At 43.9% G+C, this 14,991-nt stretch overlaps 1 protein-coding gene across 1 annotated transcript; it reads right to left on the reverse strand.

The window, feature by feature from the left end:
- Positions 1-58: 58 nt before the first annotated feature.
- ANKRD42 (ankyrin repeat domain 42) lies at positions 59-14,015 on the reverse strand (the record flags this gene model as incomplete). The annotated part of the gene is made up of 12 exons (XM_079549762.1): positions 59-154; positions 911-1,055; positions 2,167-2,293; positions 2,700-2,875; positions 3,502-3,607; positions 4,807-4,932; positions 6,479-6,679; positions 10,272-10,407; positions 10,879-11,079; positions 11,361-11,468; positions 13,039-13,202; positions 13,997-14,015. 12 exons carry the CDS (start codon positions 14,013-14,015, stop codon positions 59-61), a joined length of 1,605 nt encoding a protein of 534 aa, XP_079405888.1.
- Positions 14,016-14,991: the final 976 nt, after the last annotated feature.

Raw genomic sequence — 14,991 nt, forward strand, 5'->3', positions numbered from 1 at the left:
ACTGGACATTGCCATTCTGCACCCTCTGCCTGCCAGCCCTGTATCTGAGGCTCCTTCCTCAGCGCAGCCTCACAAGCACTCCTCCATGCCTGCAGGGTGGATTCTTCTTCACTTTCTTTTTCTCTTTGCAGGAAATGGAGATGGGTTCGGGTTCCTGAAACAAAGGACATCATTACAGCTATTAAGCAGCAATCACTTAAATCTGCTGCACCATAAGACAGGCTTTAAAAATATGATGATGTGGCTGGGAAAGGTCTGAAAAGCCAGCTCTCCTGGGCTTCAAACTTAACGTGTGAACTTGTGATCTACTGTCAGATTTGATTAAATATGTGTATGTGTTTTCTGTTTTCTAAGTCAACCTATCTGCACCTGCTTTGCTGTCAGTGGGCTTGATAATTAAGATATGACACAAGACTAATTGTTGAATTCAGCCACTGCACACAGCAGCGTTGTATTACAGGCCTCCACCAAGTCTATTTCAAGTCTGAGGTAAAAGGGGGGAGAATGAACCCATTCTGAAGGAGAGTTCTGATGCAAAAGAGAGATCCTACAACATGTGTGGTAGCTGCTACCAGCTATGCCAGCTGGGGAATGAGGGGCAGCTCCTGAAGTCCCCAGTCCAGTCTGAACTGGGCACCAGCTACTTGCCAAGATGAACAGCCAGTCATCCAACCATTCCAACCATGGAAGCATTCAAGGACCATTCCACTCCCTTTTCTAAATACAGAGAATCCATATTCTCTGCCAAGGACAGAGAAACTGATAACCTCTCAGGTCAGGATGCAGCAAAGGCTGCTGCTTGCTTCACCGTGCCAAGCTGTAAGCTGTTGAGGTACTCACTCAAGTACCACCCCACAGTCTTAGCGAGAACAGGCGCCCAAGCAGCAGGGCTGCCGTCCGTCCCACTAACCGGAGGCAGAGCAGCAGGGCTGCGGGTTCTCCCCCGGCTCTCCCTGAGGCGGCCGATCTCGGCGCGGCAGCCATCCAGCTGGCTCTCCAGCTTTTCCCTCCGGACTCGCTCGGATTCCAGCTGCGCCTCCAGCTCCCTCACTGCCCTGCCAAAAGCAAAGGGGACAAACAGCACTGAGCGCACACAGCCGTGCCCAGGCCGCTCCAAGCGCGTTTTAAGGAACAGAGAGCAGAAAACAACGCGAATGTAGAGCACTCCTGGCTCGGGACCCTTTGTAAAAGCTCCACTGTCGGCTGCTTTCCGTACCATACAGCCAGCTGTGCTCGGCGCTTCTGACCGCGAGGTGGAGACGTCTCCCCGCACAGTGAGCCAGCGCCGGGCGGCACGAAACCCAGCTCGGCTCCCAGCTCCTCTGCACGCTTCCTAAAGTGATTGGGTAAGCACACGTGAGGAACGATCAGATGAGAGCCTGCATGACACATACTAAAAGGAAGCTGAAGCATTGGTTGACCCAGTTGCACAGGTTCTCATCAGTCACAGTCACAGTGGCTATTAAATTAACTGAAATTCCTGGAACTGGTTAGCTGAGACTTAATTCTGATCTATCCCTATGTAACAGCAACTGAGTCATCTGGAAATGAGCTGGCTCTCCTCTGTGCCACAATGAATTAGCAAAGCTATAAAGGGAGGAGACATTTTCAAAATCTGCTAGAAATCCTTCCCATGTAGCAATTCCTGCAATGTTAGGGACAATAAACATGCTAAAATAATGGGGTTTTCCAGCATACAATGTAAGTATCTTGGAGTTGACACACAGGTCTCTGTAGGTACCCTGAGAAGCACTACTTCAGTTTCAGAAGTGGACCTAGGGATGCTCTCCGGCCTCCACTAACGGCACATCATTTGTGACACTGGTTTGAGGTGGCCCAAGCATGTAATGGACATGCTCATCTACACCGACTGAGAACAGTGCATAGCCAAACGTTTGACAGGCAGAGGTAGAGTCAGGGATGTCTTCTTGTGCAGGCTGTCATCCTGCACAAGCACAAGAAGTATGGAGCTATCAATCATTTGTGTTGTACTGCAAGGTTGACCCTCGTGGCAGGAGTCCACAAATGGCCAAATGGCTGAAGTCCTTTTCTTTTTAGGCTGGCTAAATTCACTAAGTGGAAAAGACAGAATGGCCAAAGCAATATGAGTGTAAAGTAACCTTAAAGAAGGCTTTAAAACGGGACACATTATAAAGTTGACCTTACTTCTCAACCTCCTTTTCATGTTTTTTCATCTTCCTCTCCTCCTCAGTTATTCCTCCCAGCTGTCTGTAGTTGCTGTAGGCAATTTCCAGAAGTTGCTGAAGTTCTTGAACCCTGCGATAGGCCCTCACTGTAAGACAGGGTTCTCCAGGTAGGTAAAATGCATGGAAACAGCTGAAGACTTCATGCTGAAGTCCAGCTTCAGTCACACACAGAGCAGTAACCACAATGCTCAGCAGACACTGAGATGCACCTGGTACAGAGATGCTGAGATAGAGACCCACACAGCACACTGCTCTCAGAAACAAAGAGCATTCCAGTGTGGTTTCACTGCAGGGATTGTAACAGTGTAACAGTTATGTTCTGACTGTCCTGTGCCGTTCTTCCTAACCTTCCACAACTCAGTGTCACAGATATCCTATCAATAAACTCATTCTACAACAGGAAACAAATGTGGCAGTTGGCAGAAATTGTGCAACCAAAAATCCAACACCTTTGGACTGTTCAAATAAGGAGTGAAGTCAGACAGTGCTTACTGCGTGCATCCCTTTTCTCTGCTTTATCCAGGATTAAGTCTTCTTTGCTGTCTGTACTCCCTTCCACACCATGTCTTTCAAAAAATTTTATGTTGCTTGCATCCAGTTCTTCATCACTAGAGTTACTGTCTCCAGTTCTTTGGGTCAAAAGTTCCACAGCTGCTAGCTGGGCAAATCTGCACAGAGAACAGTTAACCTACACTGATATAGTCCTGTAATATAGAAACACGCAGCCATGTCTCCCATATGAGATAGAAACTCTGAAACACTTCCTGTTCCCATTTGGAGGACAGAGTTTCAGGATTTGAGGAAGCACTGGTACACAAACTATGAACAGCAATCTCCTTTCCACAGTACTCTGCCTCACTGAAATCTTATTACGACGCCTCCCACTTCAGAAATACATTTTGCTTTGTAGGATTTCTTAACTGAATCTCATCAGCAACTACATTACTTTCATTAAATCAAAAATCAACCAGCCTTCTCTTGCTCTCATTTACTTTGTACAGCTGGAGCACACAGGCTCATAATTTTCCTTCTGCAGATCCGTTAGTTTGCATCTTCTATACCTGACCTTGCTCCAAAAAAAAAAAAAAAAAAAAAAAAAAAAGCAGAAGAAAATAAATTTGCAATCTTTTACAGCCTTTTACAGCTACAATGTGGCTTTGCTTATCACTCAGAGCTGTAATTAGTTCTTGCTTCATCACCAAAAATCAGGGGTAATTACAACAAAGCTGACTAGATATTTAAATAGTAAAATAAAGGTTAAAAAAAGACAGAGCTACATGGCATGTACTGCTACCTCTTGGCTACATCCTTTGGAGTCTCTCCAGCATCATCTGTAATGTCACAGTCAGCTCCCATTTCAATCAACCACTGTAAGCAATGGATGTGCCCTTGTCCTGCAGCTGGGGGAAGGAAGGTGCGTGCAAGTCAGCCGTGCACAAAAGCAGCATTTCAAACTTCCTACATCCCCCTTCTGCTATGGTTTAACATGCAAGATGTTGGGTTCACCAAGACCACAAAGGAGAGAGACTATTTCAGAGGATATATTTCAAGATGCTCAAGTCATTTGGGTACACCCAATTTTAGAGATCATGTAGAGTGGGTTTGTGGCTTTCTCTGGTCCCTGAAATATATGTGCAACTCCGTCTGTACATGAGCTAAACTAAATGTTCTCAGTCCCATGCATCAGCAGGGCTGCTGCCCACACTGCATGGCCCCTAGTAATGATGTATCACATGTGGAAGATGCTCCTTGGCATTGCTGGCTGAAACCTGCAAGCCTTTTTCTTAAGTAAAATAAATCTGCCTCTGACAGCACCCCACCTGGAGATGTGTCAGACTGAAATAAGGAAATGTACCGACAATCAGCCCAAAATTTCCCCATAACAGAAACACTGGGGGTGAAGATTGGGGGTGAAACAATTGTTGGTAGAAACTATCCAAGAAAAGATAATGGGAAGAAATGTGAAGGAATGTAAAGTTGTTCTCTACACGTTTTTAAAAATTCTGCCATTTTTCTCTAAGCCAAAAGAACTGTGGGAAATAGTGTTAAAAGTGTACTACAAGAATGCCTCCCTCTATCTTTCCCCTGCCATTTCTTCTCTCAAACACTACTAAGAAAGCTTCAAACATAAGAGGACTGATGTCCTGTAATGCTAGCACTCTACTACAAACCAAGTTGTTAGATACCAGGAATCCTGCTGCCTGCAGAGTGGGCTACCAAATTACTTTGTTGTGGTTTTCATGTCACATCAGCAGTATGTTCAGTAAATAAAGGCTCAAACCACAATGCAGATCACTGCCATGCATAACTAGTCCACGTCTCTGGAGGCAACATCCCACCAGATAAAAAAAAAAATCAACGTGGATGTTGTTTTCTTTTTATAGCAAACTGTTCTATCTTGACTTCAGCTTGGCTATTTTGTTTTTAAAGTGACCCCTACACATGCATCCATCATAAAATATTTTTCAAGGTTGCTCCTTTGAGCCCTCAGGAAATGAGATTTTCATTAAGTTTATCTAATGAGCAGCCATTTGAAAATATAAGTAAAGAAGCCAGCAATAAACAGGAAAAAGCTCAAACATCGATCATAATTACTGACCTTTGTGCATGAGAGTGGATCCCTTATCATCCCGCTCATTAATATTGATTACTCCACATCTCACTAATCTTCTGAGTACTAATAAGTCCCCTCTGAAAGCAGCATCATGGGCTGGGAAAGCTAAAACTGAAAATGAAATACACATTTCTGAACAGATGCCAGTAATTCCACTAAACGTGCTCATATTTGTCTCAACTTGCCTCTACGATAGCAACTCACAGACATTCCATAGCTGTAGCTAGCAAGGTTAATGAACTTTTAATTAGCTAAAATGCAGCTGCATATCTAGGATTGTTCATCATAGACTTGACTAAACCTCTCTTGGTTATGACTACAGGCATCTTATACAGTTCAGTGATTAATTTCACAAATCTGAAATAACAAGCATACCTTTGTTTTACAGTTAATGTTCTATTATTGGTGGTAACAGTAGTCATCTGCCTACCCAGATTTCCACAGTCTACCCAAATATATAAACTATATTACTTCTCCCCTCTGCTCAGCTCTTGTGAGGCCCCATCTGCAGCACTGCGTCCAGGCCTGGGGCCCCCAGTACAGGAAGGACATGGAGCTCTTGGAGCGGGTCCAGAGGAGGGCACTGAGATGATCAGAGGGCTGGAGCACCTCTCCTATCAGGAAAGGGTGAGGGAACTGGGCTTGTTTAGTTTAGAGAAGAGAAGGCTCCAGGGAGATCTCGTTGTGGCCTTCCACTACTTGAAGGGAGCATATAAACAGGAGGGGGAACGGCTGTTTGTCAATGTGAATAGTGATAGGACAAGGGGGAATGGTTTTAAACTGAGACAGGGGAGATCCAGGTTAGATATTAGGAGGCAGTTTTTCACCCAGAGGGTGGTGACACACTGGAACAGGTTGCCCAAGGAGGCTGTGGATGCCCCATGCCTGGAGGCATTCAAGGCCAGGCTGGATGTGGCTCTGGGCAGCTTGGTCTGGTGGTTGGCAACCCTGCACATAGCAGGGGGTTGGAACTGGATGAGCATTGTGGTCCTTTTCAACCCAGGCCATTCTGTGATTCTATGATTCTTGCTTAAAAGCTATTCATGCAGGCCATTTGATTTTTCTGGTTATTTTTTTATAGGTGGAGAGTGTTAGTATTTATATGTGTAAGCACAATGACAGAAGACTAGCAGACAGGGAAAGTGTGTGCCTGGGAACAGTAGAGAGGTGAAGGTGCAGTGCTCATATCCTTGCTCTGTTGAATGTCCTCTTTAGAAACCTTGCTACCCTTGTGTCCTTTGCCATGCTGACTGCAGTAGTATTCCTGGTTAGCAAGTAACCTTAATTTCAGTGGGATCTTTCCAGGCTCAGCAGTTATTCAGGATCATGAGCAGGCAAATCTGCAAATTCAGCGATTCTGGATCTCTGCTGGAGTGCAGGCAGAGCATGGGCAACTTGGTATTCATAGTGCAACACAATGTGAGAAGCCTAATTCTGATTACTGTAAATCATATTTATAAAGTCGTGCTGAGTATCCCAGTCTAGCTATCAGTAATGGTGCCAAAAATATCCTAAGCAACAGCTGTACCTTACAATGGTGATACAAGGGTCATAGTTCTGCTCGTACAGATCTCAGAATCCAGTGCTTCATAGAATTACTATGTCTATTTTAACAGTACAAATTGTAATCAACTTTTAACATTTCATCCCTACTCACCTTCCTGTGTCTCTGGATGCTCCTCCTCTTTTTCCACACTGTCAATATATTGCAGAATATTGTCTTTATAGAACCGCTCAGCCAAGTCCCTTGGAGTCTCTCCATGGTCATTCCTGGCTTTCAGCGCACCCATGACACTGGCCATTTTACTGACCAGGAACTTAAAGCAATGCAGGTGTCCTTCCACTGCTGCCAAATGAGCTACAGCACAAGAGGAAACCACGTATGTTAGAGCAGGGCATTGCTGACCATCAAGAAGGCAGTGTTGCCACTACCAGTTACATCTAGCTCCTCTACCAGCACTTGAGGCATTCAACCCTGCACAGCAGGAGGGAGCAGACAGCTGCACAGGCAATGCTCAGCTCCTATCTGGAGTTCAGCTATAGGCAAAGGAGGTAAAAGAAAGCTGTTAAGGACAGGATCTGCACAGAAAATGCCCTGGTAGAGCTGACTGCAGCCAACACAGCATGATGCTGCCAAGAGACCCCAGAGCAACAGCTAGGGATGCACTGGTGGGGTCTCCTGTTCCACATGAAATGCTCACTCCTCAGCAGCTGTGATCTGGCCTCACTCTCCTAGATAAGACTACAGATGGCCTGCAAAGGGAGGGTTTGGTTAGGAGTTAGGGCATCTGTTTCAGTCCCACATCCACTGTGGCACCCCCAACAAGCTGCATTACACCTCTGCAGCTCCATTACTTCACCTGTAAAATGACAGTGACATTCACTTTAGTGGTAGAGCTTTGGAGGTACATCCCCTGATCTTCCCATTAATACACAGATGCATTCACTGTGCTTCTGTGACACTTTTTTTAATGTTTACACTCGTGGAGAGCTGTGTGGGCAGGAGCTGCTCTGACCCAGCACAGCAGTGACTGCTTCCCTGCAGAGCACAAGTGCTTCCTCCCCTGTCCTTTAGGCTACACTGAGCTTTAGTTATTCAACACCAGCAGAGTGCTGGGCCTGCAACAAAGTAAGAGGTACAAAATACATGGCCATTATTATGAAATAAATCATAGTCTCCAGTCCATCAATGGGAACAAGTTGCAAAATGCAAGTTAGATTGCCTTTATTAGGCAACACATTATCACTCCATGTATTAATTCAATGTGGATTATCATTCCACATATTAATCCAGCATGCATTATCACTCCATCAAAATGCTCTGGCTGCCATTCTGCAGGAAAAAGGGTTACATGTTTCTGATTATCTTCCTAATTGCTAAACAATGTATCTAGGGAAAAAAAAAAAAAAAAAATCACTTAATTCACTTCAGCTAACTTCTGGAGATCTCTATTGCAAACCATTTTCACAGTGAGTTAGGACGAAATGAAATGAAGAGACACGTTCCAGAAGTTGATACTGATAACTGGTCAGCTGGTGAAAAACAGTCTCAATCCATATGAATCCACTTTCAAATACCTAAGAATCCCAGGGATAAAACAGTCAGAGAAGCTCAAGGTTTTCTGCAAAAACAGCAAAGGAAAAAGACACTGCAGAGCTCCATTCTGCCTGTGTCCTTTTGCAGGTTTGCAGCAAGGCTCTGTGGAAGGCATAAAGGAATTTTCATACGCTTTTAACGTGTGCTTCTTAGCAGCCAGTGCCCAACATGGAACAGTGCCACACAACCTCAGACACGCTGAGCACTTGCTCTTGAGCCAAAGAGTTCTGTGATGTTAACATAAAATATGCTGCCTAGCGCTGAGAACTTTGAAAATCTTCATCTTAGGCATCACGGTTGGTGTTGGGATCCCAACTTCTCCATGTTTCATCTCACCTCCTATAAAATCGAGCTGAAGTTATTCACTGCTGTCTAAATGGACAGTGAAAGAACCACGTATGTGGAAAAATCAGGCGTTGCACTACAATTAAATACGATATTTAGAACAGGCTTCACTAGTAAGACATAAGTGAAGCATGGTTAAAAAAGAGAATACAGAAAGAAAACAAAATGTTGAAATAATAAACACAGCCTACTTAGGGCACTGAATGAGCCATAGCTCCTCCAAAACAAATGAACATACTGTAGGCAATTAAAGCCTCTGCCATAACAAACATGCAAAAGGTGCAGTCTTACAATTCTTAAGTTTTAGGAGCATGGATTTGCAATCCTCAGTAAATTCCTGTCAGTACTTTCAGGTTAAATTATAGCACTGGCCAGCTAATCTTGAAGCTGAATTATATAAAGATGATTTAAATTGACACTGGTATGTAGAGCACAGCACTTCTGTTCATTTTTTATTAGCAGTGTTACAAAGTATTTTCTTTCTTCTGGATGATAACAGACACAAATGAACATAACAAGGACTGAACAAAGCGGCTTCAGAAGAATAACCAAAACAATCCTTGACCAACCAGTACAACAGAGCATTTCAGTGGAACGGTGCTGTTATTCACCACCTCTCCATAAAAAGCAGTGTTCCCAAATGCAAACAGAGCTACCTCCTATGTTGTCAGCAGAGTGCCTAACATCACATTCCTGTATTGCCTGAGCCACTACACCAGATGTCCTGGGATGTAAGAGCCTCTGGGTTTGCAGGACAGAACACAGACATCGGTTTTCTGGATAAATGGTGCTCAGCAGAGGATAAAATATTTTAAAATGGATTTTAAATCTAAACCTCTAAACACGTTACAGAGGGATGAAAACATTTGCTATTTGGAACAAATAATACAACAGACCATAAGAAGGCAAATGTTAAAGGGGAAATGATGTTACAAGAACAAAGGGTTGAACAACAACATTCAACTTACAGAGTAATTTGAGGCAGGAGTGTGATAAGCAAAGGGATGGTGGAGAAACCACGAAGGGCAAGAAACAGAGTGTTCATTTTTTATGCTGAAGTGGCTACACACAGGATTTTGAAGAGATTACAGACTACAGATAATACAGAAATACTGGTATGCTGTAAATCAAGATGGAGAAATCAGAGGTAAACGAGAACAAGGGTTTTACCAATCCAGTTAAGAAAGAGTTGGATGCAAAAGCTTGCATATGAACACACCAGAATCTGATCACACAGGCACAGCTGTTCAAGTTTGGTATACATTCAAAAAGGAGCAGATAGCAGCAGAGCCTGCCTGCTGCCCCACCTGCCCCTCTCCTCCTGTGATCTCCATAGGCACAGGCACAGAGGATGCCCACGTACACAGCACTCAGGCTGAACCTGCTCCTGATGTGAGCCTTGCCAGCAGCAGCAGGAGCTGAACAGGATACTGCTGCCAACCAACAAGTACTTGGGATTTATGTATTCTCCCATCATTATAAAAATGGAATAATCAGGTTGATAACATGGAACAAATCATACAGTCATCAGCTGGTTTGGTTTGGAAGGGACTTTAGAGACCATCCATGGATGGGGAGGCAGGGACACTTCCCAGTAGACCAGGCTGCCCAAAGTGCCATCCAACCTGGCCTTGAACACCTCCAGAAACATGGAATCACAGAATGACTTGTTCAGGTGGAAGGGAACTGAAAGATCATCCAGTTCCAACCCCCTGCCTTGGGTTGGTTGCCCCCCACCAGTTCAGGCTGTCCATCCAAGCTGGCCTTGAGCACCCCCAGGGATGGGGCACCACAGCTCTCTGGCAGCTGTGCCAGGGCCTCACCGCCCTCTGAGGGAAGAACATCCTAACATTTAATCTCCTCTTTTAGTTTTAAATGGCTCCCTTTTGTCCTACTAAACCATTATCTATTGCCATATCAACGCTGCTGGTGTGTTTTATTTATGATGTGCCACAGTTATCACATACACAACAAGGGTTGAAAAAACAAATGATTATTCCTGACATACCTGGAAGGTTTCCATCAGTATCCACATCATCTATGCATGCTCCCCATCTAACAAGAAGCTGCAAACAGCCCAAGCGACCATGAAAAGCAGCATAATGAACAGGCTTCCAGTCATTCCTGTCTGCAACGTTTGCATTCTAAAATGAAAGCAGCAGGTTAATTTGTTTATGAAGCTTAGACACAAGATATTTTATAGATAAGAATCGATGGTTCATTGTGCTACATGATTTAAACAAAATAAAATATTTTTCCAAATTCAAGCCATGAGAGTAACATAAGATGTATTTCTCACAGGCTTTACTGGAATAAAACACATTTTCAGTCATACTTCTATCACCATATTAGTCATTATTCTTAAATATACAGCTGGATTTTTTTAACATCTATTACTGTAGAAGGTTTGTACAACTGGAAAAAAATCACAGCCATCGCAGCACCTGACCTTCTTTTAGTGATTTCCCTGTCCAAATCTGTCCCAAGTTACTGATTCTCTCTAGATTTTTGGATCTAGAGACCTAACATCTCTTACAATTAAAAAATGGAAATTTATACTACAAATAAATTCCCAACAAGAATGTACCGACAGAGATCAATCCATGGTCCCAAACCTCAGTTAGTGAGGGCTTGGTATGGAAAAAGATACCAGACTCTGGCTCTGCCCTAGGGAACGGCAGGTAGGAGTCTCTCACCGCTCCACTTCGCAGCATGGTTTGCAATGTGTACGACTGCCCGTGGGCTGCAGCCAGGTGTGACGGAGTGCAGCCACGGTCATCTCGAGCTTCTAGGTTTGCTCCATTTATTAACAAAGCCTACAAGAAACGCAAAGTCTGAGCTCAGTTCACAGGCTGAAAGGGCAAACGCTGCCTGGCAGGATGACTTGAGATGATCAGCTGAGGTCACCACACAAAATAAATGTTAGCAAAGAGGGAACAAACGAGTGCACTCACTTTACCAGTGACTTGGTTTCAGCTGTAAAGACACAGAGATAAGATCCAGCTCCAGTAGGAGCACTCTCAGCTGATTTTCTTAAGGAAGTGTCCAAAGCAAAGGCCTGCCTTCCTTTTGCTGAAGAGTGAATATCCCTACGTACCTGCATGCAAGCATCCTGCCCGCGGATCGCCGCAAGGTGAGCTGCCGTCCAGCCTCTGACTGCCACACGTGTCACGTCAGCGCCATGCCAGAGCAACCAGTGAAGGCACTGCTCAACCAAAACCAAGCTTGTTTTATTTAATACATTCTTCTTTAACAATTCTTACAACTTTTCGGGGCAAATGTTAACCATAAATTAACAGCACATGTAACATTTCAAACAGCATTAGCTACTAGGAAATGAGATTGTTTCAAGGCTTCATCTAAGGGTACAGAAAGCACAACCAACCTTCTAATTGATCTTACAGGGTGGTTTCTTGATTTTACTATTCCAGATTTAAAATGCAGCCTGTGAGAGCATTCATGTGACATGAGGTAAAAACATTAGGAAAAATGATGCAAACATGCTCACTTGAAGTCCAGCTAACATGAACAGTAGGAAAAATGCCATGAATCAAATGTAAAGCCTCAATTCATTTGTTGGGTATATGTAATCCCACCTCTCCTCTCACCCATCACACATTATTTTAGCTTTATTCACCTTTTTTTCAGCAGGTGTTATTGCTTTCCATGGAAAGCTTGAAGAATTATTAAATCAATAATAAGCTACAAAAATAGTTAAAGCTTTTTGTTATACATTATTATTATTTCCTGTCTTCTTTTAGGCTAGTCTCGAGCCCTGCTTCCTGCCCTGTTTCCACCAAGGAGCTTAGTAACAATTGAGTGACAGATAATTCAATAAACCCAAATACACTGATTGCAAAGGAGACTTAAATGAAAAATGGTAGAATTTGTAGAGGCAGATAAGGGTGGGCAAGTGATTTTTAGAGTTGACAACACAATCACCAGCATTTTCTTGACAGTTTCTGTACCTTGCAGTAATAGCACTGCACTTATTGTTCTCCAATTTAGAGAAAACTTGACATTCTTTCCTTTGGGACTTTGCTCTCTGTATGGTTATTTACAGCCTTGCTGTTTCAAAGTAAGATCGCTATAAACGTTGCACAAGGAGGCTGTAACAAGAAGGTGAATGTTGTGCTGAATGCAGCAGCTCAGTCCTTCTGGAAATCAAATCATTTGTGCAGTAAGTACCTGCTCATCTCTGCATCGGTAGGCAGTGTTCTTGCTTATTAAAATGAATTGTATTTGAAGTATTACTGTAGAGAATGAGGCATGGGACAGAACACTGGTAACTGAACAAACATTTTTGTGTCACTTCTCACTTGGTTCAGTCACTTTCAGAACATTATACATAACCTAATGGATTTTCCGAGTGTTCTGAGTGAAGGAGAAAACAGAAGAGGGACAAAAGTAATGAGGCTAGAAGAAAGGCCAAAAGGCACACCTTGCTTGGAGTAAGAAAAACTCTGATTTTGTAAAATTTGAGGACACTGATTGGATGGTGATAGGACAAGGGGGAATGGTTTTAAACTGAGACAGGGGAGATCCAGGTTAGATATTAGGAGGAGGTTTTTCACCCAGAGGGTGGTGACACACTGGAACAGGTTGCCCAAGGAGGCTGTGGATGCCCCATCCCTGGAGGCATTCAAGGCCAGGCTGGATGTGGCTCTGGGCAGCCTGGTCTGCTGGTTGGTGACCCTGCACACAGCAGAGGTTGAAACTAGATGATCAGTGTGGTCCTTTTCAACCCAGTCCATTCTATCATTCTATGATTTTACCTCCAAGCTTCCAGAGTGTGCAGCACAGTGCAGCAGTGTGAACTTGTGGACTAAATCCACCTCATCGATAGAGGCTCCGCGTTTTACCATTAATGCAAGCTGTTCCACATCACCAGCTTTCACTGCCTCATGTACATTGGTGTAAGTTTGCTTCTTCCTGACATCTAGTGAGGAATAATAATAGCATTAGCCAGCTTGGTCACATTTCAGAGAGATGAAAGAAGTGATGAATCAAAGAACAGTTTATAAGAATCAGCCAAAAGTGTAACCTATGAGAGTGTAACGTATCAGCAGGAGTCCTTACCCACTTCTGTTTCCCAGAAGCAAAGCAATATTCAAAAACCTGAAAGAGCCATGTCCTTCCAGCCCCAGAAAAAGAACAGGACAGCAAAGCAACTCCATCTATGCATGCAAATGCTGGATCAAGTCCATTCCCAATGCTGGCTCACTTTCAAAGCTGTGGGCATCACAAACTCTTTCATCAATCACGCCCTCAGGTGCTCAGCCACTGATCCTCAGGGATCCACATGGCCATGCTCCTTGCTGCTACCAAGGACATGGCACACCAAGGCATGCTGTACTAGGGGCACGGGCCAAAGCACCGCTCTGGCACAGGTTACATTGTTAGAAGCCCAGTATTTTACTCCCACCAAAGTCAATAACATTTTCATGGACTTCAGTGGCTCAGAATCAAACTCTAAACACAGACGCAGTGTGGTCCAAAAAAACCCATCACCAGGACATGGGATCATACAGTCTGTGTTTTCCTTCAGGCCTTGTTACTGTTTGACAGTGTAACTGTAAACAATGGGAGCTGGATATCTAAATCCTCTTGCAACATTTTGGCATTTTGCCTACATTTGCCAACCAAAATAAGTGATGTAAGTAGATCTAATGGCGGAGATGGCTAACTTCAGATAGCTAAGCGTATGAGTAACCCAAAACAATTAGTAATCACCTTCTGGAGTAGTCACCATTCTGGAACCAGAATGCACCAACAACCTCTGATTAAATTTCAGGCTCTAAGAAGTCTTGAAGAAGCAGATTGCTGTCCTGCAAGTCAAGCACGCACGTAAATGTTGGTCTTAAGGTATTAGTGCCTCGGTTTTCCTGCCCATGGAGAAGAAATTGAGGCAATAGTTTGAATTATTAAAAATGTGAGATCAAAAATGTTAAAGCGTATCAGTGAGTTGTTGCTCAAAGGTTCCTGGCATACATAAAAGCACTAAACATGATGAAAAGCAGCTGACACTATCTACCAGTACCTTTCCCATGTAATCTGTAGCATGACAGTAGTGCTTGGCCGATTCAGCATTACCACAGAGAAGAAAACAGGGGCTTCAACTGTTTCAATAAGCCAGGCTGAGTGCTGTAACGCACCCCTGGTGCATCATCACTCCACTCCCACTTCCCCCCCTACCCCGAGCCAGGCTGTACCACTGCCCTGCACAACGGCAGCAAAATGCTGCATGAACCAACACCAGCAGCAACTCAAAATAGCTCAGGTTGGAAGGGACCTCTGGGGCTCATCCAGTTCATGTTTTTAAATAAAACTTAAGTACATGCAGCGTTTTGGTGTTGTGTTTTTTAAACAGAGAGTTTCACTGATTTTCCCACAAGGAAGCAAATTCTCATGATGCCAGGTGAGGGTTACAGACTTCAGCACAATGATGCAGACTTACCTCAGAGACAGATCAAGCTAACTACACTGCTTGCCAAAGCACTAATGCGCTTAACACCACATTCCAGTGCTATGGGTTCAAGGTAATATTTATTATTTTTTAATCCAGAAGAATCTTGCCCTCTTTCTTCCTGTGGAAGGGGCAATGACCTATGCCTGTGTGCAGATGGGTGCCAAGCTGCAGCCCCAAGGCTCAGGCACCACAAGCACAGCTGGGAGTGAAGTTTAATGAACAGCTGTTAACACGAACCCTGTACAAAACACACTGGTTT

This window comes from Tetrao urogallus (genome assembly GCF_951394365.1).
Source record: "Tetrao urogallus genome assembly, chromosome: 1".
Taxonomy (NCBI): Eukaryota; Metazoa; Chordata; class Aves; order Galliformes; family Phasianidae; genus Tetrao; species Tetrao urogallus.